General features: G+C 36.2%; 1 protein-coding gene across 7 annotated transcripts in view; it reads right to left on the bottom strand.

Annotated features, from left to right (window-relative positions):
• ACSL3 (acyl-CoA synthetase long chain family member 3) overlaps positions 1-23375 on the bottom strand; it is a 54983-nt gene that overhangs the window by 16871 nt on the left and 14737 nt on the right. For 5 of the 7 annotated variants that reach the window (XR_007506424.1, XM_049803651.1, XM_049803653.1 and 2 more), the window contains 7 exons: positions 22410-22513; positions 17323-17740; positions 10725-10902; positions 4453-4562; positions 3038-3176; positions 1013-1163; positions 283-406 (listed from right to left, as the gene is read on the bottom strand). Coding sequence is in view for 6 of the 7 variants with exons in the window: in XM_049803651.1 (XP_049659608.1) it covers positions 283-406; positions 1013-1163; positions 3038-3176; positions 4453-4562; positions 10725-10902; positions 17323-17673 (1053 nt within the window). In the remaining variant the exon portion in view is untranslated. The remainder of the gene's footprint in view (positions 1-282; positions 407-1012; positions 1164-3037; positions 3177-4452; positions 4563-10724; positions 10903-17322; positions 17741-22409; positions 22514-23375) is intronic. The other 2 variants (XM_049803655.1, XM_049803656.1) reach the window with 1 other exon arrangement.

The raw sequence follows: 23375 nt of genomic DNA, 5'->3' as shown, positions 1-23375 counted from the left end.
CTAAAGTGAAGAAAAAGTTTACTAGCAGACACATTCAAGATTTTTAACATGAGAAACAAAATGACACAGCACATCTTTCAAACAATCATTTTCATTTAAATTTATATTTTAACAATTAAAACTATTCCAGAGTACCAGTCATAACCACTAACCCCGTTTCATGAATTGTAGAAAAGAAGATTTGTTGTAATATTTTTAAAGAAGTATTACAAAGATCTGATACGAGTATTTTTTTCTTTCTTTTTTTTTTTTTAACCACAAGGGCTTATATCTACAACATACCTGGTCAGCTAATGTCTGAGGCGAAGAATAACCAATGCGGCATCCATGAGACAGACACACAAGTTCAGCACTCAGCTCCAGAACATGGGCAAGAGGCAAATAGCCAATATAGATGTCTTTTTCCCTGTAAAGAATTTTTTAAAAGAATGGTTTATGTTGTACTATAGAGTCATCAGATGAGTCATTAAGCTAAATTTACACAGAGCTTACTGCAGAACTAGAGAGAGTGGAAAAACGCCTTTGAGCTTGAGAACAGATTTCAAATAATACAGGGTTTGTTTCAAAAGTTGCAGACTACATACTGTAGGTTTAAGGCATGAACAAAGTGTGATGTTTACTCATCCCAAGACAATTAACTGTCTGTTATGGTTGCAAAGGCAACTCTGTGGACAAGATTAAAAACTGCACCAAACAGAAAGAAACCACAGAATTTAACACTAACCAAAGGAAGTACTGCTTAGGGAAGCTTTCAACCACTCTAGTGCAAGGCGGCCTCACAGGCTTTTGTGTCCCGGTCTTGCCCACATACAGAAGACGAGAGAACAAACAGCACATGAAGTAGTCATGTCATTTAATGTAGTACTGGAAGATGCTCAGACATCAGTGCATAGTATGATGTGTCACAGACAAAGCAATATAAAACAGTTAATATTTTACACAGTAATTCACCTAAAATTACATGCAACTACATGACTTTTTTATTTGCTAGTAAGTAACTGTTGGTACGTACCCCAGATTTGGAATCCTCTCAGCCATTCCAGTTATCCCAGCAATTATGTTGCAATGGGAGATCATAACTCCTTTGGGAACTCCTGTGGACCCACTTGTGTACATGATCACCGCGATATCTGAGGGCACAGGCCTGGCCTGCTGTTTGTTTCCTGTAATTTGTTTTGAAAAAAAGAGAACATATAATGCGTGGAGGGCCTATCAGACTGGGAGATCTGATACCCTGACACATTTCAGCAGTCATTCCAATGTAACACCACATGACTCTTGCTATTACATTTTGCTTTTGGTTAAAAAGACTGTGGTCAAGCTTAAGTGCCTTCACAAAGAGTAGAAACTTCTTTGTATTAGCTGAGCAATACTTTGAGTGATTGTCCTAGTTTACTACAACAACACTTTTTCTGTTATGTCTCCCATATTCCTGCAGAGGAGAGAAAAATTGGCAGAACTTTGCCTTCTCCAAAATACCACTGAGCTTCAAATCCTTAGGAAGGTACGCTGCACTGGTCCCAGGCTGCCACAGGCTCATCCCTCATTTGCAAAGCTACTTTCTCATGCACTCCCTGGCCGGGGGAAACAACACACTGCCTCATTTGCAACACCTGCAGCAAGGCACTGCTGAGACAACATGAGGTCCAATTTCTAGAAATATTTAAAGGAAGTTCAACAGCTTTAATAGTATTAAAGTGGTTTTTAAATACTTGCACTGAGAGCAAGAAAATACAAAAACAATTGTGTTTATTCAGAGGAAAAACTGCATAATGCACAATACATGCAGGACAACATACACACTGAATGAGAAGAGTGAAAGCATATTTAATAATTTCCCACTCATTGAATCCTGTCCATCCTGCACAATGAACACCACAGAGGAAAAAAAACATAAGCAGCAGCTCATGTACTTAATATAACATTAATTGAACATGCTTGACCATAAACAATTCATTGTAGTATTCCACAATTTATGAATGGTTAACTTAAAGATAATGTGTACAGTATGTGATATTTAAAAGACTGAAGAAAGAAGGATTAGACACCTTTTTACATAGCACATAGTAACAAACCTCAAGGAGCTAATGAATTATAGCCATAATTTCTTCTGTCGGTATTGTCTGAAACAGTTTTAAAAGTACGTAAAGCTGGTACATCAAAAAGGGAAAACCATCTTTTAAAGAAACTGAGAGGTCATGATGTTGGGAGCAAACCTGCCATTCCCCTGAACATCAACAGCAGATGCATTAACCATGCCCCCACTCCTAAAATAAAATTCAATCCAACATTCATGTGCCTTCAATGGTTAAAAGATTCTGAAAACACAAAGAATAAGAACAGAAAAAAGCAACTACTGAATATAATTAAACCTTAAGATACTAGGTTTAGCAGCTCTTCAGAGCCAAGAATAAAAATGTTATGGTAATAGTTAAAATTAAAACACCTTCTGAAGTTCTGAGTTCTAATTCTAAAAATGTTACATAGATTGGAAACAGAGTTCAAGAAATTTACATAGTAGATTGATACTTTCAGAAATGCAATAAAAGTGATGAAGTTCTATCAAATTTAAATGGCTATTTTACATTTTGCTGTTTGTGAATTTAACAAAACTTAATGGTAGCAAATTACTGATCTCTTTTGCTGGAAAACACATGACAATTCTCCCTGCATGCTCCGAATAACCTGGTTTTAATGTGTGTCATCATAAGAATGCTTTCTAAGTTTCTCTATCTTGGCCTAAACATTTATCCTAAAATTATACTTCAGCATGTGACACTTGTTTGTGGAAAAGACAGTTTTTATTAAAAGCTTTTTACTCTGTTGAAAAACAAAACAAACAATAACCCACACCCCAAAATCCAACCACAACCAAACCAAAAACCCCACAGATTTTATTTAAAGAAAAAGCAGATAAAAGATTAATCACTGGATAATTATTTTTTTTTTTTAGATCTGCAGTTTCCCCAAGTTTACTTAACAGGGTCAAAGTAGAACAACAAATTAGATGATCCAAAAGAAAGAAGAGAGAACCTACCAGTATCTGCCTTGGCCCCCATAGCTTGCACAGAAGCCATAGTGTGAACAATGACACCCTTGGGAAACTCTGACCACGTTGTTGGTTTGCCATCAACTGTAATAATATGTCGCAGAAGCGGAACTTGAGAAACAATTTCCTGTGGAAATGAACATGTGTTCAGAAATCAAACATGAGGTTTGTGCCGAAAAGAAAAAAAGAATAAAATAAAACCTATTTACTGTACACATTAAAAAAAAAAGCATTGACATAAAATACCTGAAGATTTAAAATATCAGAGGATAAACTTGTCTAGCTCAAACAGCTGCAAAGCTTGAAATTTTCCACATTTAGTTTTGCAGGACTGATTGAATTTTCCACTTAAGTCCAAGTACTTTTTCAACCATTTACTGATCTGGGTCTTATTTCAAGAAAAGCCCACAAATAAGACTGCAACGATCAGTAGAGATAATTGACTTCCCACTCTCATAGAACACACAGAAAATGGTGACACTGAGCTCACAATAATTCTTATGTTGCTCCTTGATTACTATGCCATTTAAAATAAGGCACAGCTAGCAAAAACAGAAAATTGTTGGGCACTAGTTAAGCATTTCAATCAAAATGTGAGTTCTAAAACATTTATCAGTGTTCTAGTGGAAGAGATTATTATCTCTAACAGAAGAAATTCATCCTCCTACTGCAAGCTGAAATAACTGTGCATTGTATACATACTGTCATTCTAGTAACTTAGGAAAAAAAAAAAAAGGTTTGGAAAATTCTCATTCAAAATTCAGCAATAGCGCAGACTTCCATTAAAACAATTCCCTTATTGAAAGGTCTAGTTTCCCCAAAACACATGATGATGAAACTTATGCAGATTAGTTGTTCCACTTGTGTATTCAACCTGGGTCAGTACATCAAAAGTTTTTTGACTGTTCTAATGTTTAATAAGCTTTCTCCTGCACTGGAAAACAGCTGTAACTCTTCAAGCACCCATCTTGAGATTTAAGAGCCATTCTCTGCTGGGAAAACATCCAACAATAAATCAGGAGGATGATCACGTTTAGCTATTCACATACAGTTTATACATTTTTCTGTTCTTCCCATTTGATTCAACTCTTAAATTTACAGGTACTAAATCCACTCAGAAGCCACAGCGGTTTCTTGTAAAGGTGTTGTTGCAGGCAGCACTATAGCTCTTCAATAGGGCAAATTACTCATCCTAGTCTCCAGAGTCATTGAGAAGCTTAAATCCCACTGAAGACTAACTAACAGGGTTTTTTGTACATGAAGACAGATACATAAATCCTATTTCTAGAAGTGTCTGTCCTGTAGAAAGGCAATAAATCATTGTTCCATACAATCAGACTAGGCCTTTTAACAATAATGAACAGAAACAATGCAAAGAGATAGAGAGAGAACAGTTTTCTGACCTTCAATTTTGTTTGCATCAATTCTTTACTAGTAATGATGGTGGTCACCTCCGTTTCATTTAGCCCATGTACTATTGCTGGGCCTCCCAGAGTAGCATACAGAGTAACAACTGAAACAGAAAATAGGAAAAAAAATGGTGAATCTATGTTACACTTTCAAGTATAGTTTACAATAAAGGGCTGAGATTAACCTATTCTAAGTTAGGCAACACAGTAAAAATATTTGTCAACTAATATAAAGCGGTATAGTTTTGTGGTTTAGAAAATACATACTATAAGGATTTAAATACAGCATAATTTTCAGTTACTCCAAGAAGGAATAAAGAACAACCATCGTCTATGTGACTGTTTTCTATTTTTCCAGGGTCTAACTAGAGGTACCAAAAACATATTACGTAATTCTCTTCTAGATATACTCTCATATCTTCATGGCTTTTACCATTTTAAAAGTAGGCATTTGTTCTCAGTTTAATACACTGAGTCCTCTTGTGTACAAGTCCTCTTGTACACAAGAAAGAAACAGCTTTCATTTACCCAACTTCTCTTTCCAGAATTCACATGCTCTCTTACTAGCCTTTTACAACTGACTGCTAATAAGACATTATAGCATTGTAACACCTGTCATCAGCAGATTAATTCTCACACTCAGTAATAAATCTGTGACTATCACATTCTCCCATCTATTTAAAACAACATAATAAAGGTTTAATCATCACAATCACTAGACATTGAACTGACATCATGAGAATACAGAATAGCAAGGAAAGAAAATATTTAGGAAATTTACTATTAGAAACACTGTTTCCTGGATTTAAGGACACCTCATTAGTGATAAGAGTGTTAAACCACAATTCTTTCATATTAACAATTTTAAAATCATATTTAATTTCCTGCCATTTTTAAGAGAACTGAATGAGAAAAGACAAGAATAGACTGGGGAGGAAAAAAGCAACTCCGAAAGGAAGAGAGGTGTTGCTCAAAAAAATACTAATTTCCTATTTTCCAAGCAGAATGCTGAACAGGAACATCTCAAAAAAGTTGCAAGGTCAATCAACAGAACCATTAATAATTACAAGATCAGTGCTGGAAGTTTTGACATGTTAGGTATCTGAATTTCTTTTGTATTTTAGTCTGGATTTAGCTGAATATTTAAACAACATACATATTTGTATGTTGTTCCCCCAATATTTAAGCAACAATTAAAACAAGATACGCCTTTGTATGTTAGAACTGTAGCTATACTACGTTCACTGCAGGAGGAAAAAAAAAAAAAAAACGAAAAAAAACCCCACTCTGTTGTATTCTAATGTTTGAAGTCCAGGGAGTTACTAACCCAGTGCAGCATACTAAGGAAGAACTCAAAAGCAGTTTTCTTACACAGAAAAGTAAATAGTTGACCTCTACTTATTTCTTCCTTCTTAAAACAGTCCATCATAGTTCAGAACTGTTGCAGGGCAAATGCACATGCACTGTGTTTTCTTTAATTTGGTGGGAGCAAAGTGCAGAAGAGTCCCTCTACTAGTTCCCACGAGCTCTCCCTACTTACTGCAGTGACCCCTGTTATATAAACATCTAGCAGAAATTCAGTTTCCCCAAGCCAACAAGCACAACCAACACGACACACCGCCCAGAAAGAAAAGTATAATCTCTGAAATAACCATTTATGTAGTTAATTACTCATCTACAAGTAAGTACGTCAAGGACAACTTACAGCTATATGACAAAGAGAAAGAGAGATATACCATTTATATTACGGTATACTGATGTCATGGAGAAAAAAACCCTGAGCAACGACTCTGATCTGTGAAATTGTCACTTCTCCACATTGACACCTAAAACTTTCATGCAAACCTGAAAGTTTAGGTAATTCTTCTTCTCTCCTTGTTCTCTTGACAACATACAGAGAAGGGATTATCTTTTGTGTTCATCTTTACACATGCAATTGTACAAGCAAGTCTTCGGGTATCTGAACTTCTGCTAGGAATACTGCTCTAGAAGTCTGTCAAAAAGAAAAATCTCAACACCACTAAATTTGCCAGCTAATATAAAAGAACAAAGCCTTGCCCTAAAGAAACAAACAGAACTTTTGCCATTTATTTCAATGTAAGTAAAATGTTATCGGTGTCCACCATACATCAAACATAAAAAGCAAAATATACCTTTAAAGGCTTCAGCCAAATCAATTCTGACAAAATCACTGCTGCTCAAGCTTCAGAAAGGCATGACTGAAAAATGAAACATAACCTTCCCTATTTATTTCATTATTTGCTTATACACTCAGATGTTTTATCTGCCCACACTGGTGAAGAGCTCTTCACAGAGATGAAAAGGAGATATTTTTGAAGAAAATCTGTTTTCATGTTAGTACATTTTTTTCCATTTTTAAACTAGCAATCCCACTCTACCTCCTGCAAATACAAGACTTAAATAGCTTCAAACAATGTAAAATTTACAATCGAGCAAGTATTTCTAATCATAAAACCACTTGTTTGTACAAATAGTCCATAACAAAAATTACTTTCCACATTTTAATTCTGTGGTACAAAAGGCATTCTCTCTAACACTACATATGAAGCAGACGAACCTGCTCTCCTGACATCAGTTCTGGGCACATACCATCAGATTTTAATACATTTCACATTTGGAAAGAATGTCACAACACTACCATAGCAGTTAGCTGTTGTGAAACTTGTAAACTGAAAAATGCTAATATAAGTAATTTAGCAATGTCTTGCCACACTACTTCAACATCATCTGAATTGCATAATTCATTCAGCAAACCGACCGTGAATACTGCATGATAATATCATCTGCCAACACACAAATCAGCCAAGTTCACGTAAGATGACATACAGCTTAGATGCTAAATACCAAGTCGGACAGTGTGCTGAAGCATGTCTCAATAAGGGAATTTAAAACATTAATCCAACAAAATCAAAACCACACGCATACCATTCTGCACACAACATCCATCCACTATCTCAGATATTTTCTTTCCTCAAATGACAAAATCTTCCTAGGATTTGTAAGTGTACTTCACTTCCAAAGAAAAAGCAACTGCTACAAGCCTTTGCATTTTATTCTCAGGATAGTCACTAGGAATCTGATCCCAGAAGTGATAAGGTAACTGACACAGTGTATTATGAGACATATAGTTTAAAAGCAACAGAGGCATCTCATCCGAGAACAGCCTGTGCAGATGTCTGCTCTGGTAGGCAAGTCAGCAGCACTCACTGAAGAAAGGCAAAAAAAAAAAAAAAAAAAAAAAAATCACTGAATTTAGGCTGGAAGGCAGCTGGGAAGATCACCTGCACAAACCAGTTCATTACAGCACAGTGCTCAGGGCCACAGCCAGTCCAGTTTTATGTATCTTCAAGGATGGAGATTTCACCGTCGTAGGCTCCTGTTCTGGTATTTAACCATCCTCACAATGAAGAACTTTGTCCTAGTATCTAATAAAATTTTCCTGTGTTTCAACTTGTGCCTGTTGCCTCCAGTCTTATCAAAACACACCTTTGAGCAGAGTCTGGCTTCACCTTCTCTGTATGCTCCCATTAGATAGTTTTAGACAGCAACAAGATCTCAACTCACTTGTCTTAATGCTGAGCAGACCCTGCTCTATCAGCCTCTCCTCGTATATCACGTTCTCCAACGCCTTCATCAGCATCTTGGCAGCCCTCCACTGGATCACTCCAGTATGTCAATGTCTTTTTTTCCTACTGGGAAGCCCCAAACTGGACACAGTACTCTAGATGCGGACTCACCAGTGTCCAGGAGGAAAAGAAGGTTCACTTCCCTGGACCTACCTGCTACACTCTTGCTACTACCATCCAGGATGCTGCTGGTCTTCACTGGAAGGCAGCATGGCATACTCATTGTCCATGAGGACCTCCCAGGTCATTTTCTGCAAAGCTGCTCTCTATCCAGTTGTCCCCCAGCCTATACCGGTGCATGCGGTATTCCAGCACACACACAGAGCAACTTGTAACTGCCTTCACTGAACTCCACGAGGTTCCAGACAGCCCACTTTTCCAGCTGACGGGCCCCTCTGTACATCAGCCCTGCCCTTCAGTGTACTGGCTGCTGCCCCCAGCCTGCTCCAGGCTGAGACCTCCTGTGTTTGCACTCTGTCCTATCATCCAGGCCTTCAATAAAGACATTAAACAGTATTGGACTCGATCCCCAAGGGCTGGCAACTAACTTCGTCCTACTGACCACAATCCTTTCAGCCAGTGGTCCAATGAATTTTTCCATCCACCTTATCATTTACTTATCCAGTCTTCATTTGACTAGTTTGGCTGTACAGGTCCTACAGGAGAATGTCAAAGGCTTTGCTGAAGTCACAGTATATAACATGCACTCTCTCCTCGTCTGCAAAGCCAGTTATCACACAAGGCAAGCAGGCCGATTTTGAAATGGTATGGGCTAGGGCAGTACATCATGTAACCAACTCCACCCTTAAAACTGAGAGAATACAGTATAAGGGTATACACAAAATAACCACTCAGACTCGCAGTAAAGACTTACTTAAATGAAAACTGCTACATACTCATGAATGTATGGCTTCTCAAACTGAAACAGACTCATGCTTTGAGCAGAGAGAGACCATTTAAGATACAATTTTGTTAGGCTTGCTTCCAGAATCTGAAAAAAAAGCCTAATTGATATACATCTTTAGTGTAGGTAGGTAGTAAATCAGGAATTTCTGCACATCTGGCTTTTACAGCCCATCTCTTATCAAAGAAGGGTAAATGTGGCATGGGAGAGAAGAGGCCAAACCCTGTGAGGAACAGCAGCTTCTAGAGTGCCCTGTGGGAAAATGAGAAATGTCCCCCTGAGAACATCACAGAACCCAGCCAGGCTGGGCTTACAGTTAGGTGAATGACATACTAAGGAGTGATGATGAAACAGACATTTGAAAACAAATCCTACACCAAGTTGAGCTCAGCACTCAATAGGTTTCTCAGCAAGAAAAACAGGCATAGAGCTGCAGCACATATCCTTGCGCCTAGGCTCAGACTAGGTTAGGCTATACAGATTTTTCCACCGTGGCAGAGATGTACCTTGAACACAGTTGCTGCCCTCTACATGACTCAAGTGAAAGGGGAGCAGACCTGGCTTTGCATCTGTCTCTGCCCTGTGCTGTGAAGCTGTGCAAGGACACCTCCAGCCAGCCTGTCCTGTTCTGCCACTCCTCAAAGGCACCTCCAACACAGCCTGAAACTGCCCAGTGGACACATCCTGCCAAGAAAGCACCTTCTCCTCCTTGAGCAGACTCAGCTCTGCCCCAGCACACTTTGTGATCTCCACAATAAAATAGCAGCAGTCTAAAGCATAAGTAACTAGAAGTTACAGAATGGGACTGTCACCGAGAGCCCGAAAACCACTGCTCTTATGGTCACTCCATGAGAAAAAGAGGAGTATCATCCAGGTCGGAGAACCTAGTCTCAGTCCACTGACAGGGTTAAGGATCCAGTTAGTGTAGGATTAAAACAGATACTATGAATGAGACTGACTTCAACTAGCTCACCAAAATAAACACAGTCTTAAGGTTTCTGAAGTAATAACTAGGACTCAACAAGCTTGTCCTTGAGCACAATCTCAAATCAGTACTTGGGTTAAATTAGGGTGTATTAAATGACATGCAATAGACTATAAGGAAGTCAAGAGGCAGAGAGAAGAAAGAAAAATATAAAAATACAAAAACTTTATCAGCCTAGCCTAAGGCTTGAGTTAAGCAAGTTTTTAATTTGAAAGAGCTCCCCAAAATTAGGTCAGGACTTATTCTCTCCTTTTCACTTTTTAGAGGTAACAATACAATAAACTCTAACCAAAATCAAAATTGAAGAACTGACAAAATATCCTGTTAAAACAAAACTTATAGGCACAGATGAAGGTTTGACGTCAGCTCCTGAAACGGAGTCAATGAATTCACATATGTGATTTTTGTTTGGTTTTAGAAACTTGGGAATCTGTACTGATTTGAGATTAAAGGAAAATAAACCTCTCACAAATTCACTGAGCAAGCTATACTTACTGAAACCATACCCCATCTGCAAACAGACACAGCTTTCTCTATTCAATAAAGCAAAACACTACAAAGTGCATAGTCTCTACGTTATGCAGTATTTTTTACTTGTCATTTTAGACGTTCTATATAAACTCTATATAAAGTTTTCTTAGTATTTAAAGTGAAGGAAGAAAAAGGTTTATTTTCAGATTGTGTTGCAAGATCCAAAGACATAAAAATTTTAGGAAAGATGCATACTTACGCTGGTAGTTGCACATAAAGCAGGCCTGTGCTGCAATCATCCACTCAGCTCTAGTCTCACAAAAGATAGCAATGTTAGTCTTTGGTTGCTGACCCAATACTGCTAAGCCATTTCCAAAATTAACAGCTTTAATGTATACATCTTCATACGAAAGCCAGGTGTACTTGCCAAGGATGACCTAATAAGAATAATAAACTCAATTTAGAAAACTAAAATCCTTAACACATCCTACTACATCTTCATGCACATGAAGAAACTCCAGATGTTTGAAGGAATATTTACTTGAATTGTAACAGCGGTTTACTCAAGATAATGAGTAATACTCTTGCCAAAAACTACAGGGACTGTGGAAGTTCCAACACAAATACTGCAATATCTCCATGCATGTTATCACCTCAGTTTCTATTTTCACATTAGGAAAGCATTCCCACCATATTTCATAGCTTCAGAAGCCCTCTGAAAGGCTGTGGTTATTGGACCTGTATGCCTTTAGTTTTTACAAAGGTTTGTTTTATTTTAAGTGAAGGGTGACAAGCACTAGCTAGTACAATATATTCTCTATATTTGCCTTCTTGGATATTTGGGCTACAAGTCTCCTACACAAATATGATATTTAGGTGTTCATTCCTATTTAAAAGAAACAAAACCAAAAAAATAGAAAAACTAGTCCAGAAAGCAGTATATCAATGGCTCCTGCATCAAAAATTGTGAAATCCCTTTCGCTTTGTTTGTTCTGAAACAAACGTCAGGGGGAAAGAAGAGTAATCTTTTTGTCCTTTTTTTACTGTTAAACAAAGGTGGGACAGAAGACGAGACTGGAAATTACTGGCAAATCTTAGCACTGAAACGTCATGTGGAAAACATTAAGCAATCTCACTTTTCTTTTATACGGGAAAGCTGATGCACAGTAAACTTGGATTTGAATTTACAGGTCACTATCATAATTTCTATGTGCACATTTGCAGTACTATTTTCTCACTGAGTAACAGGATATTTCTTTGAGGATATCCTAGATATTTTCATATACAAATGTAGTATAAAGATGTTTTACACTGAAAATCCAGACTCTAAATTATTATATCTTACCCTTCTAGTTATACAAGCACCTTGACAATTTTGAAACGTACAATTTTTATTAGTCAAGTATTTCAGACATTTTGACTACATAGCATTAGTAATAAATGTAAGCAAACACTAAAAAAGAAAAAAGCTAGAAAAGCAAACCTCTTCCTCCCCTATTCTGTTTTCCGCATTTCATTTATTAACTTTAACTAAATTTCAAACTTGTGGGCTGTAAAATCTAACAACTTTTTGGCATGTAAATACACGTCTAATGAGTCTGTATTTCCACATCCACTACTTTAATAATATTAATTTTAAAGTCTCTCTCAACCTCTAATAGAAAAATAAAATCCAATAGATTTCTTTTATCAAAACACTTCTACAAACTACTGCAGTTTACTGTTGGGTAACTGAGGTATACCCACTACAGCCTTGCTGCACATTGCTCATTAACCTACTTGTTTAGCAGGACAAACCTTTCTTAACTCAGGACAGGTATATGTGCAGCTGCTTGGAAATTTCATAAATGTTTCATGAGGAAATACCATTAAAAACCCCAAAACCCCAATACTTGCACCAATAGCAATAGTTAGCAATTTCACCAGAAAATAAACATTTCTCACACAAATAATTGCTCAGGTTTTCCTGTTTTATTCACAGAAACTCAGCTTCATTGGCAAACAGGCTGTTTCAGAGCCAAAAACCTTACTGGAGATGAAAGATCACATTGAATTTCTCTGCTGTAACTGGTGAGAGAATCACAGCAGAACTGCTGCCCGACCACACCTGCAGCACCACAAGGCAGAGGGCTCACACCACTACCAGCGCTCGCAGCTACAGCCCCCCAAGGAGAAAGACCTGGGAGTTCCTTTCAGTTTCAACACACCACGATATTTCTGGTGTGGAAAACTTTTACTGCTTCCAAAGGGAACACTGCACCTCTTCCTGTCCATCCAAGTTTCAGTAATTTGGAATTTTAATTCCAATTTGGGACGTTTTCCCCCCAAACTGAGTATTTTTGGCAGACTTGGAAATATGCAACAAGCTTATCAGTTGAAAACAACTTATAGCAGTGAATCTGGCAAGACCCTTTCCACCATTATACTCTACCTGCAGCATAGCCTCAAGGATACTGCTCTCAATTAGGCCAAGAAATACAAGCAGATTCTTGTTACTGCTTCTGGTAAGTTTGCCAACCCATAAATGAACAGGGTTTGCTAATTTCCACTATTCACTACGCAATTCACTAAAGTTGGAATAATAAATCATTAAAGGGTCAAAAATGGGTCTTTCTGAATAACACTTGTGATTCTGCTTTTTTCCCCTCTTTTAAATTCTCTTAAACAATTTACCCTCATTGCTTAAACACATTTGATATAAAGTAGTGAAAGAAGGCCTTATTGGTCCTCCCTTTGTTAAAAGGTTAGAAAATCCACAGAAAGGAAGTATAACACTGTTAGTTATAGTTATTTTTCTATATCTAGAAATATAGTTATATTTCTGAGGAACACTGACATGTGAAAACAGATGAGAAGACCTTTTTCAATGCAGCTGTTTTGAGTTTTACTTTTCCTACTGTCTTCAATATATTTAAATTCCCATGTTCCCTTCCTCCCCATGCCCAGTGTTTCTTCTCTATTCCTACAACATATTAATATACTGCCCCATCTGTATGTCCCTTTCTTCTGCATTTCCCTATATGCTTCTTTTGCAGGACACAAAGCAGGTTATGGTTTCTCTCATCCTTCCTTATATTTAAGTGTGTCTCCAAACCCATCTCCCTTCTTGGCCCTTCCCTCAGTAACTTTCGCTAATATTTTTCAATGTACAGTTTCTGCTGTAAACAGCTGTTAAGACTGACGTTAAGTGCCATAATCTTTTAAACGTTCACACATTTAATTTTACAACTTTCCAAACTTATTTCTGCTGATAACTACTTACACACGTAAAGAAAGTAACCATCCAAGAGTTTGCAAGAGAAGGGCCCAAGAAGTCAAGACTATTGAGAATTGATTAAACAGATACATAAAACCAAACACTGTATCAAAAAAGACAGCAGCTCTGCATGTTTACTTGGAAATACTACCTTAAATAGAAAAATACTGCCCTCTAGTGCACCAGCTTTTAAGCATAGTTAAACTGCAAGTTATTAAAAACATTTGTTATCTATTTAATGCATCGGAAAATATTATTAAATATCAGTACTGTATTAATACTTGGAAGTCCATCAAAGTATAGAGACTAAATACTTACTGCACAGTGAACATTTCTTTAATCTGGATTTTAGGGCAACCATATTCAAATTTTGTGTGTGAAGGTGTCATAAAATATTCTCAAAAAAGCCGCAGACCCATGTAGAGTCATTAAATGACTTGACCTCAGTTACCTTTCAAGGTTCTCCTAAATGTAGCTTAAAAGGCTTGAAGAACCTTGACTACAATTTGGAAACCAGTGATCACAAATTAAATACATTTTCTTGTAGAAAGTATATTAAAAATAATACAAAAGAGGTTATTTGAAATGTCCATTTTTGGCCTTTTTCCACATGAAAACATGGATTGCAGCTGAACACTTCTGAAAAAAAACACCCTAAAATTTTATTTACATAGCACCCTATGTTTTTCAACATCATAAGCTACTCTTTTACTGCTCAATGACTTGGCATGGCAAGAACTTTCCTGCAACTTCACAGTAAGTTCCAGTATCAGCTACAGTGAGTAACATTCTGAATTCCCAAGTGCCTGCCCATGTGCTTACTGTTTCATGTAAGTCTCCCAGGCTTTAGATGCATCAGTTTCCCCTACCAAAATCGTGTTTACTTTTCCCCACTATAACTTATTTATTACGTTTCCATTAATCTTCTTCTTGGTTACAAACCCTTTTCAAAACAGAACAAAACAAAGAAACAACCCCCCGAACATCCCCCCCCCCCCAAAAATAATGACAAAAGAACACACACAAAGAAAAACCCACGTACCAACATATATAAAAGCAAGCACATGACCATAACACCTATAACTATTGTGACATAAAATAATCAACCAGCAGAATAAAGTTCATCTTCGGGCATCATAAAATTTAAGCTCTGCTTAAATTAATTAATTTTTCCAGTTAATTATATCTTTATCTCTGAAGTAATTTCAACATTATTTTATCCAGCCTTAAATACATATTTTATGAAATTAATATTAGGTATGCTTTCCAATCCATGTCTTAAGGGACACTACAGAAGGAAACAGAAAAACGAACTACATCTGAAATATAATAAAATGCAAAGTGAGCAGAAGCAAGTATTTGTATTTTATTAACATCCATCAATTTCTGCTACTTTGGCAACTACACAGGAATAAATAATCTTTTGAACAATATCATATCATAAAAATTCAAGAAATTACAGATTATCTCAGGTATCATTGTTCTCAGAATAAATTAACGTAGTATCTGATCTTAAAGATGTTTAATATCTAGCTTTAAATAATTTTAGCTAGAAGTGTGAGCACACTTAGTTCTCCTAAGGATCATAAACTTAATATTTTACCTTTTTGAGATATATATTTGACCCATTAATGAATCATTAATTAGGCTAATCTAGCCTATTGCAATTTGGAGACAGCCATCTTCTAATAAGTAATGCAACTCAGTACACAGATCCGTGATCTACATTCAGATCTGCCCTGACTTGCAGATGACCTCAGAAAAATGCATCGATCATCCCCAACACTGTGTTCAATTTCTGAAAGGGAAGAAATAATTAACAAGTTTTGCAACTCCTGTAAGGTATAGAAATTACACGCATTGTATCTAAGAATTAAAACTGTCATGCATCTTTTTGAAAAGCTGCACCAAATAAACCTCAACAAGTTGCCTTTATTAAAGGGAACCAGGCAATAAAAAGATGCACGGTATGAAAGACAAAAATCAAAGGAAAAGAACCTTGACATTTAGAATCAACAAGGTATCTTGTGAAATTTTCCTCACTTGCTAAAACATGTTATAAGGTATTAAGAAACACTGTATTCATTAACGGAAAAAAAATTTGCAAGTAGACTTATACCATAATGCCACAACTTGGAACAAAGTAACATGAGGGCAAGCATGCCAAACAACCATAATGAACCGTTGTGTCAAGCTTAGACAAAATTACCTAACTTAGGTAATTTCTAAATCTAAATACTCAGAAACAAGTAATTTAGGTAGGTCAACATGAACATTCTTCAGCTTTACAATATTTAGAACACTTTGCTTGCATAATGGAAAAGGCTAAAACTCCTAAGTTCTTAAGCCTTATATTACTAATTATGTTTAAAAAAAACAGAGCACAGATCACAGGCAGCCAAAATTCTCATTTGTGCTCAGAAGCCCACTTTGTACAACACGAATCTTGTATTTCTTTACAGGGCAAAGAGGCAGTAAAACATGCATCAAGAAAGATAATATGTACCCGTTTCTCCCAGCATTTCCTTCATCCTGAAAAATCAACTCCATAGCTGGGAGGAAGTTTCACTAACAATTGAAGTTTATATAAAGATTTTAACAGAACTAAACTTTGCCATGTATTATGATACTAACCAAATTCTACTTTAAACATTATACTCCTGTATCAGAATTAAAACTAGCAGTATTTAAGGAATCCTTTATCACATGAAAAAAATTTTCTTCTGCAGGAAAACTAATCTTAATTAAAAGTTGTCTTTATAGCGTGTAGTTAGCAACTCCTAATACAGAAGTGCAGACCTTTAACACATTTCCACAGATATACACATATCCTGTTAACAGTACCTTGACTTGCTTCTTCAGGCAAAAATGCATTTTTAAATGCCTAAGTACAAAGCAGCAACTGACAATACAGGCCTGAACTTAAAAGACTATAAAAAGTCAGTCACTTGAACCAAGAGAGTTTTATATTGAAATTACATCTCACACACACCCCATGATTACAGATTAGCAGAGTAGTAGTTCACCATGAAGGAGATTGAAAGAAAAAGTTTAACACAAAAAACCAAAACCCTCTTCCAATTAAAGTCTGTGCAATCCTTTTCCAAACAAAAATTTCATTTAAGCTCTGAATTCACTGGGCAAAACAGTAAATCCTTAAGTTACAGTTAAGTTTACTGGAAAGGCACATCTGAGTATAGGCATCTAGGAATTTTTCTATATTTATCTGATTATAGTTCAGCATAAAACAAAGGGAGACTTTTTTTTTTTTAAATTCACCTAAAAGGAAAACTTTAAAGCGAGTTACATCATTAGCTGAATATAAAAAACAAATACCTAAAACACATTTGTGTTTTTTCTTTGGCTTAAACTACAAAAAAAAGGTATCTACTCAAGAATGCAAAACCAAGGTTTAGATTTGTTTGAAATGCTAAATAATGGAAGATTGGGAATTAGATAATTTAACTCTTTTCACAACTACTTAATCTAAGTAGAGAAACTTATTTTTTCCCCTGATTTGCTTTACTGGACTAGAAGTGTTGCAAAAGAAAGTAAACACACTTTGAAAAAATTCTTGAACGCAGAGAGCAAAAAGACTTACCTTCTTAAAAACTTTTCCTGATGGCTGGATTTCATCTTCCTCTTTTAGGATTTCACGTGTTCCCAAGAGTTTTTTGTCCTTAAATTTAGTTTTAGCATATTTAAAAACTTTGTCGAGTGTATCACACCCAGGATATAAAACTGAAGCTAAGCAATGTAGACTGTTAACAGATCTGTATGCAGCCCCAGGCTTGTTATTCACAGGTTTAGCTTTAACCTGCTTGGCTTTTGCTATAGCCTGCCTTGACCCTGAAAATATGTACCACGGAATGTACGTTACAAAGGAATACACCAAGATTATAAAGTTTATAAACTGTAGAAGAACAGGGTTGATGTTATGCTTCAACTTCATTTTGGCTGCTTGCGAAGGTTACAAGGAAGAGTTCGGAAACATGGATCAATTAGGGATCCAAAAAGATCTGAAAAGAGAAAAGAAAAGATTAGTAGTAAACTCTATAGCTGTTGGCAGGGGGATTATTTTCAAACATTTTATTACAATCCATATTCCAATAGGTCTTTTTATGCAGAAGTTAGGCTAGAAGTCTTAACCCCTAACACAAACAAAACAAAGACACCAATACATGAGAAAAAACTTCCATTCCCATTTAACAGACTGCAGTATTTACTAATATTTTTATTTCTTTGGACACTACACAACACCAACACCGAGCCTAAGGAATTCAGGACATGGGTTTTGAATTAAATGACATGTGAATGGCATGTATGTACCCGAAAATGTTATATGATCATGCGATTTAAAAGATTCTCTCCAACCACATCAGAATACCTACATGCATATCTTCACTAGCAATCTTTATGACCTTTGACCATAATCAACCTCCATACAAGCCCTAAGAATAACAAGTAATGCCACCACTCTGTACATGGGAATCCTGACCACTAAATATGTTGAAATGCTTTCCAAACACTATACAGACCAAGACACCTAAGAGAAAGAAACTGTAACCTTCCTTCATGAAGGCCCTGTATGCAACAGAACTTTGCTGGTTCTTTTTATTCCTAGGAACTTTCCATCAGTCCTGCAATTTCAGCCTCAGTATGAGTATGCAACTGGCACACTTGTTATATAAATAACCATGACAGTAAGTTAACTAAGATTAGGTAAATACTGGAAAATGGCTTAGAAATATCCCCAAAATCCTAGCAACAGCACTATGAAGAGATGTGTAACTTTTTCCAGGGTCCCTAATGATGTCAGGATATTCAATTTGACTTTTTTAAAGCATCATTTATCATCTCTAAAGAACACAATCATGCAAATTCCTAATGTATTCTACTGTAGAGGCAAGAAATTATGCCATTTATCTAAAAGATTTAAAAAAACAATCAACAGAATAATTAAAATCAGTATGGAAAACAGGGAAACTTGTCATAATGGCTGAAGATTCCTTTCTGCAATGGTGAATGAGCTACCAGTTATAAAAATCAGTTACACATAAAATCAAAATGAACTATAAATACACTTCACTCAGTTAACTTTTCAAATTTATTGATACAATGGTATTAAAAGCAGTACCATAAATAAAGCAACTAATAATGATATGTATATAAGATGCACAACCTTGATAATTCTTTCTAAATTAAGTAAATTTTCATTCCTAAGATACAGTGCCAATACCACAATATTCTTCACTGATGTTTTACATTCATTGACTCTTTGTTCACTGACTCTTTATAAACCATAATGAAAAGACATTTTAGTTGAAAAAGTAATGTTTAAATCACATAAGATCCTTCAGTAGTAATGGAAAGAAACCTTGCTTCATGAATATTATTAGATTTGTAAGTCCTGTTGGGAACAGATCAATCCAATATCCTTCATTTGTAGGATAAGTTAATTCCATCTTGCTCTAAACCATACAATTTCTTAAAATTCCAAGCAAAAAGATTTCACCATCAACTTCTTCCCTAACAAGCTGCTGTAACCTCATCATTAATGCTGCATCGTTATGGGCAGCTTGAAGGAACCAAGCAACATCAAGGTCTATTCTGCAAACCACATATTCAAATAAAGTATAGCAGCTCTTCACAGTAGGAACTTACTGTATCAAGCAGCAGAGTGGGGAAAGGGATTTAAAACCTTAAAAAAACCCAAACAACAAAAAAACCCACAAAAACAAACCACACACAAACAAAAAAAACACCCCACCACGCTTAAATAGGCCAAAGGGCAAACTCAGTAATCGTTCAAAGAGACTTACGTTCTTAGGCTGTCACTGAAGGATACTTAATGGAAATAATCATGTGCCAGCCAATAAGCTACTGCAGTCCAGAAAAATTAGGCTGTTGTTGATAGCAGCATAGAACATAATGTTTTAAAGCTGAATCCAGAGTTCACACAACAAAAGTTTACCCATTATTCAAAAAGTTATACATTGTACTATAATCTGTCTGGCCCAATTCGGGGGCGGGGGTGGCACATTTTTTTTCTCCTTATAAAGATGGAGAACTTCTCTGTGCCAACAAAGCAGAAACAGAATTTAACAAAACAGCTACAAGCAAAAATTAAGGCAACTGATTGAACACCTTTTGGAAAATTGTTCTCCCGAGAAACTCCCTGTCTGACAAACGGTTGAGCCTGTCTAAAAATATTCTCTTTGGGTTTCATAACTCTTCTTGGCTAGAGAGGCACTGAGCTCTTCTAGAATAGCAGCTTCCCATTTCATTTTGCAGTTATCCCAACAGCTTTATTCCTACCTCAGAAGGAGAGAAACCTTTTCCACCATTTCTAAAATAACCATGCCAAGGTCTCATGTCAAGCTCTCTCCTCTGGCTTACCTGAAGCCTTGCACATAATCCCCAAATCTGGAAATGTTTGCTTTGAATTGGAAATCATAAGTTGTGCTATGACCACCATTTCATAAAGGCTGCATTGCAAGAAAGGGTCTATGGAGCACTCCAACAGGACAGACTAAGGGGAAATATTTTGGAATGTCACCCTGGTTCAAAAAAGTAAGCATCCAGCTCTAGAACTCTACTCTGATACACATCTGTTACCCTAAGTAAATTGCTACTTATTTCAGTTTCTCCTTCAGTAAAGTGAGGCTATCACAACTAATCTGTTTCACACAGTTTCTTTCAAAAATCAACACTTACAAAAATATTTTTTCACTTACAATGTAATTTTTTAGGGATAAAAAACCCCACTATCTTTGCAAATATAGTTTCTTGCCTTAAAGGCCAAATAAGACTCCATTTTTCTTTCTTTAAAATCTTACAATTAGGAGACAGTAAAACTTTAGCAATAGAGAGTGGTCCTGTGCCAGTGTCTAACAATTTGACAATTGATTTCAGACTATGATATTTACAGAGCACCTATGCTTGTAACTGGGAGTGGGATTGTAATTGGGAGTAGGAAAAGTGCAGCCCCTTTTTGAACAACCAAGAAAAATATATTCTAGTATTCTCATTAGAAGGAGAGGTTCCAACATCTTTGTGGGGTTATGGTTCTAAAGAAGGCGGAGCCATGACACAAAGGAAGTTCTCTGGTGACAATTTAAAGGCTCCACCTCCTTCCTTGTATTAACTGAAGAACACAACACGCGTTTTAACTCATCATTTCATTTATTTGTTTGCTATGTTGCTGAAAGGAAAAATTCCAGGTAAGCAAAGGAGATAGTTTAAAATGCCTTCATCCAAAAGATTTACCATTGCCATTCCCAGCAGAAAAACATCAAACTCAGCTAAATGGATCACTAAGCATCCAATAAAAAAATAATTTTGATGACAATGTAGAAGCAAAACTTATCCCTAACTTGAGACTGGAGTGCTAGGAGTAAGACAATTATCATTTACTGCAAGCAAAACCAATGCAGCTGAACATGACAGTATTGGGGGGGGAGGTGGCATTAAAAAAAAGGTCATTTAACCTCCAAAAAAAACCCCCAGTTTTAATGACATTGTAAAAGAAAAAGATTGTTTTCATTAAGATACAATGTTTGGATGTGCATTTTTCCTCTATAACAATTGCTATTTTGAACCTTTAATGTATGGTATTTTAAAAAAATCAATGTGAAAATATGTAATTAATAATCAAATTGCAGAACTAATCTGAAAATGAAAAGTTTTAGGGAAATTTTCAAGGTTATATCAAATTTGAAAGGCTTGAAAGGGATGCACTGTTTGCTGTTTAATATTCTGCCTTTAAAAAAGTACCAAACCAAACAAAAAAATCTCTGGAAGACTTAATGAAATACTATTCTGGGACTTTAAAATTTCATTGAAATACAATTTGTGGTCACCTTGTTAATTTTGGAAGTATATGACTGCTTTTGATCATAAAAAGAGGGTATGTAAACCCTACATTTTGGGGCAGGGAATGGAAAGCAGAGGACAACAGAATCCTAAGCAGTTTTCATAAGCATTAGTTAAGCAATGACACTGCGAGAAAGTCCGCTGCCTTTACAGTACTGGAATTTTCTTCTTAGGTAACTTGCTTAATCACTGACAAATAAAAATACACGACGTGAAAATATTTTAACTTAGTGGTTCGGTCTGCAGATTAGCCGTAAACACTCAGGCTCTTATAGAACATGCAACCATTCTGGTTTCACATAATCCTGCTGGGGTTTTTGAGGAATCAGTGTTCAAACCCTGACTAGCGATGCAGGAAAGGTTGGCAGGTTAAATCCTGGAGGAAAGAGCTGCTAATTCATGCAGGAATACAACTTACAGAAAAACTGTGCAAGCACATGTTTCTGCATACATATAATAGCTGTTCAGTTTATATGTAATCCCATTTCATGACACAGTCACCAAATGGGAAAGAATAAGACCTCAAGTAAAAAGTTATACACTTTTTTCAACAGCAAAGAGAAGAAGCAACCAGCATACTCATGAATGAGTCAGGAGAAGTAAACTGGCAGTTTTCAGGACTGATCCTGCTTAATACATAATCAGTGATTTGGCCTGGTATACTATTTATACTAATACTGTTATACCCTTTAGTTTTAGAAGAAAACTTTTGTTAAATGAGAAAAAAAAATCCTTAAAGGAATGTGCTTACTAATTGACCTGCTTATAATAATTATACTACAATAAAAGCATGAATTAACAAGAAAAAGAAACCTTATGCAACTTCTCATCGTGGCAGGTACAGGTACAACAGCCGATACAAGATGTTCCCGTCTCGGTTTACTCAACAGGAGCTGTCACAGGCAACTGCATGAAATCTAAAAATGGAAAATCCCCATTAAATATGGCAATTATAAAACACACCTTATAATAAATAAATAAAACCTTTTGCTCATCTAACACTGCACCGTATCACCTTGGAGAGTCTAGGCCCACTACATGTAAGTTAAAATAAAGCCAGCTGTAACACACAACATAGTTAGTCATGGTTCATACTCAAGTTCAGTAAAATCAAGGTAGCTGGAAGAGCATTAGTTAAAGTCAGTAGCTCATACTACTTGCCTCCCTGACAAACTAACTCCCCAATGTCTTTCAGTGGAACACTGTTTCTACCATTTGGAGTGGAAAAAACGTACCTATCTTTGCGTATCTATCTACACAGAGAATACATTTCGGCCTAAGAATAAATACTCCTGTACACCTTAGTCTTACTTAAAAACCTGTGTCAGCAATTCACATTTAAAATATGCAGCAAATATAAACATTTTGTACCTACTACCTGTCTGCAAAAGTTATTATTTACACAGCTATTCAGTTGTTACACAGATAATCTTTTCCAGAAAACAGTTTCAGTGGATTGACTATTTGCTACTTGAGGCAAGTACCCAGGGTGCTTACTGCTCCATTTCTTGACTTCCATGCTTTCACATGTACTAATTAAACAAAACCAAACTCAAACCCAGAGATTCCAAAATACCCTTGCAAAAAAATATTTCCATCAATAATTTATAGTCACAGGAACACACATTAGATTTCCCTTATCAGCAAACCTTGCAAAAAGAAACTGATTTGTTAACATTCATGGAAAAGATAAAAAGGTTATTTACAGGGTTAGGCTTTATTGGACAAAATAAATAACTGAGTATCTTCATGTATTGCCTGGTATCTTCATTATAAAAA

This window comes from Accipiter gentilis, chromosome 6, assembly GCF_929443795.1.
Source record: "Accipiter gentilis chromosome 6, bAccGen1.1, whole genome shotgun sequence".
In the NCBI taxonomy this organism is placed as follows: Eukaryota; Metazoa; Chordata; class Aves; order Accipitriformes; family Accipitridae; genus Astur; species Astur gentilis.
This window is presented reverse-complemented; position numbering and strand designations above follow the sequence as displayed.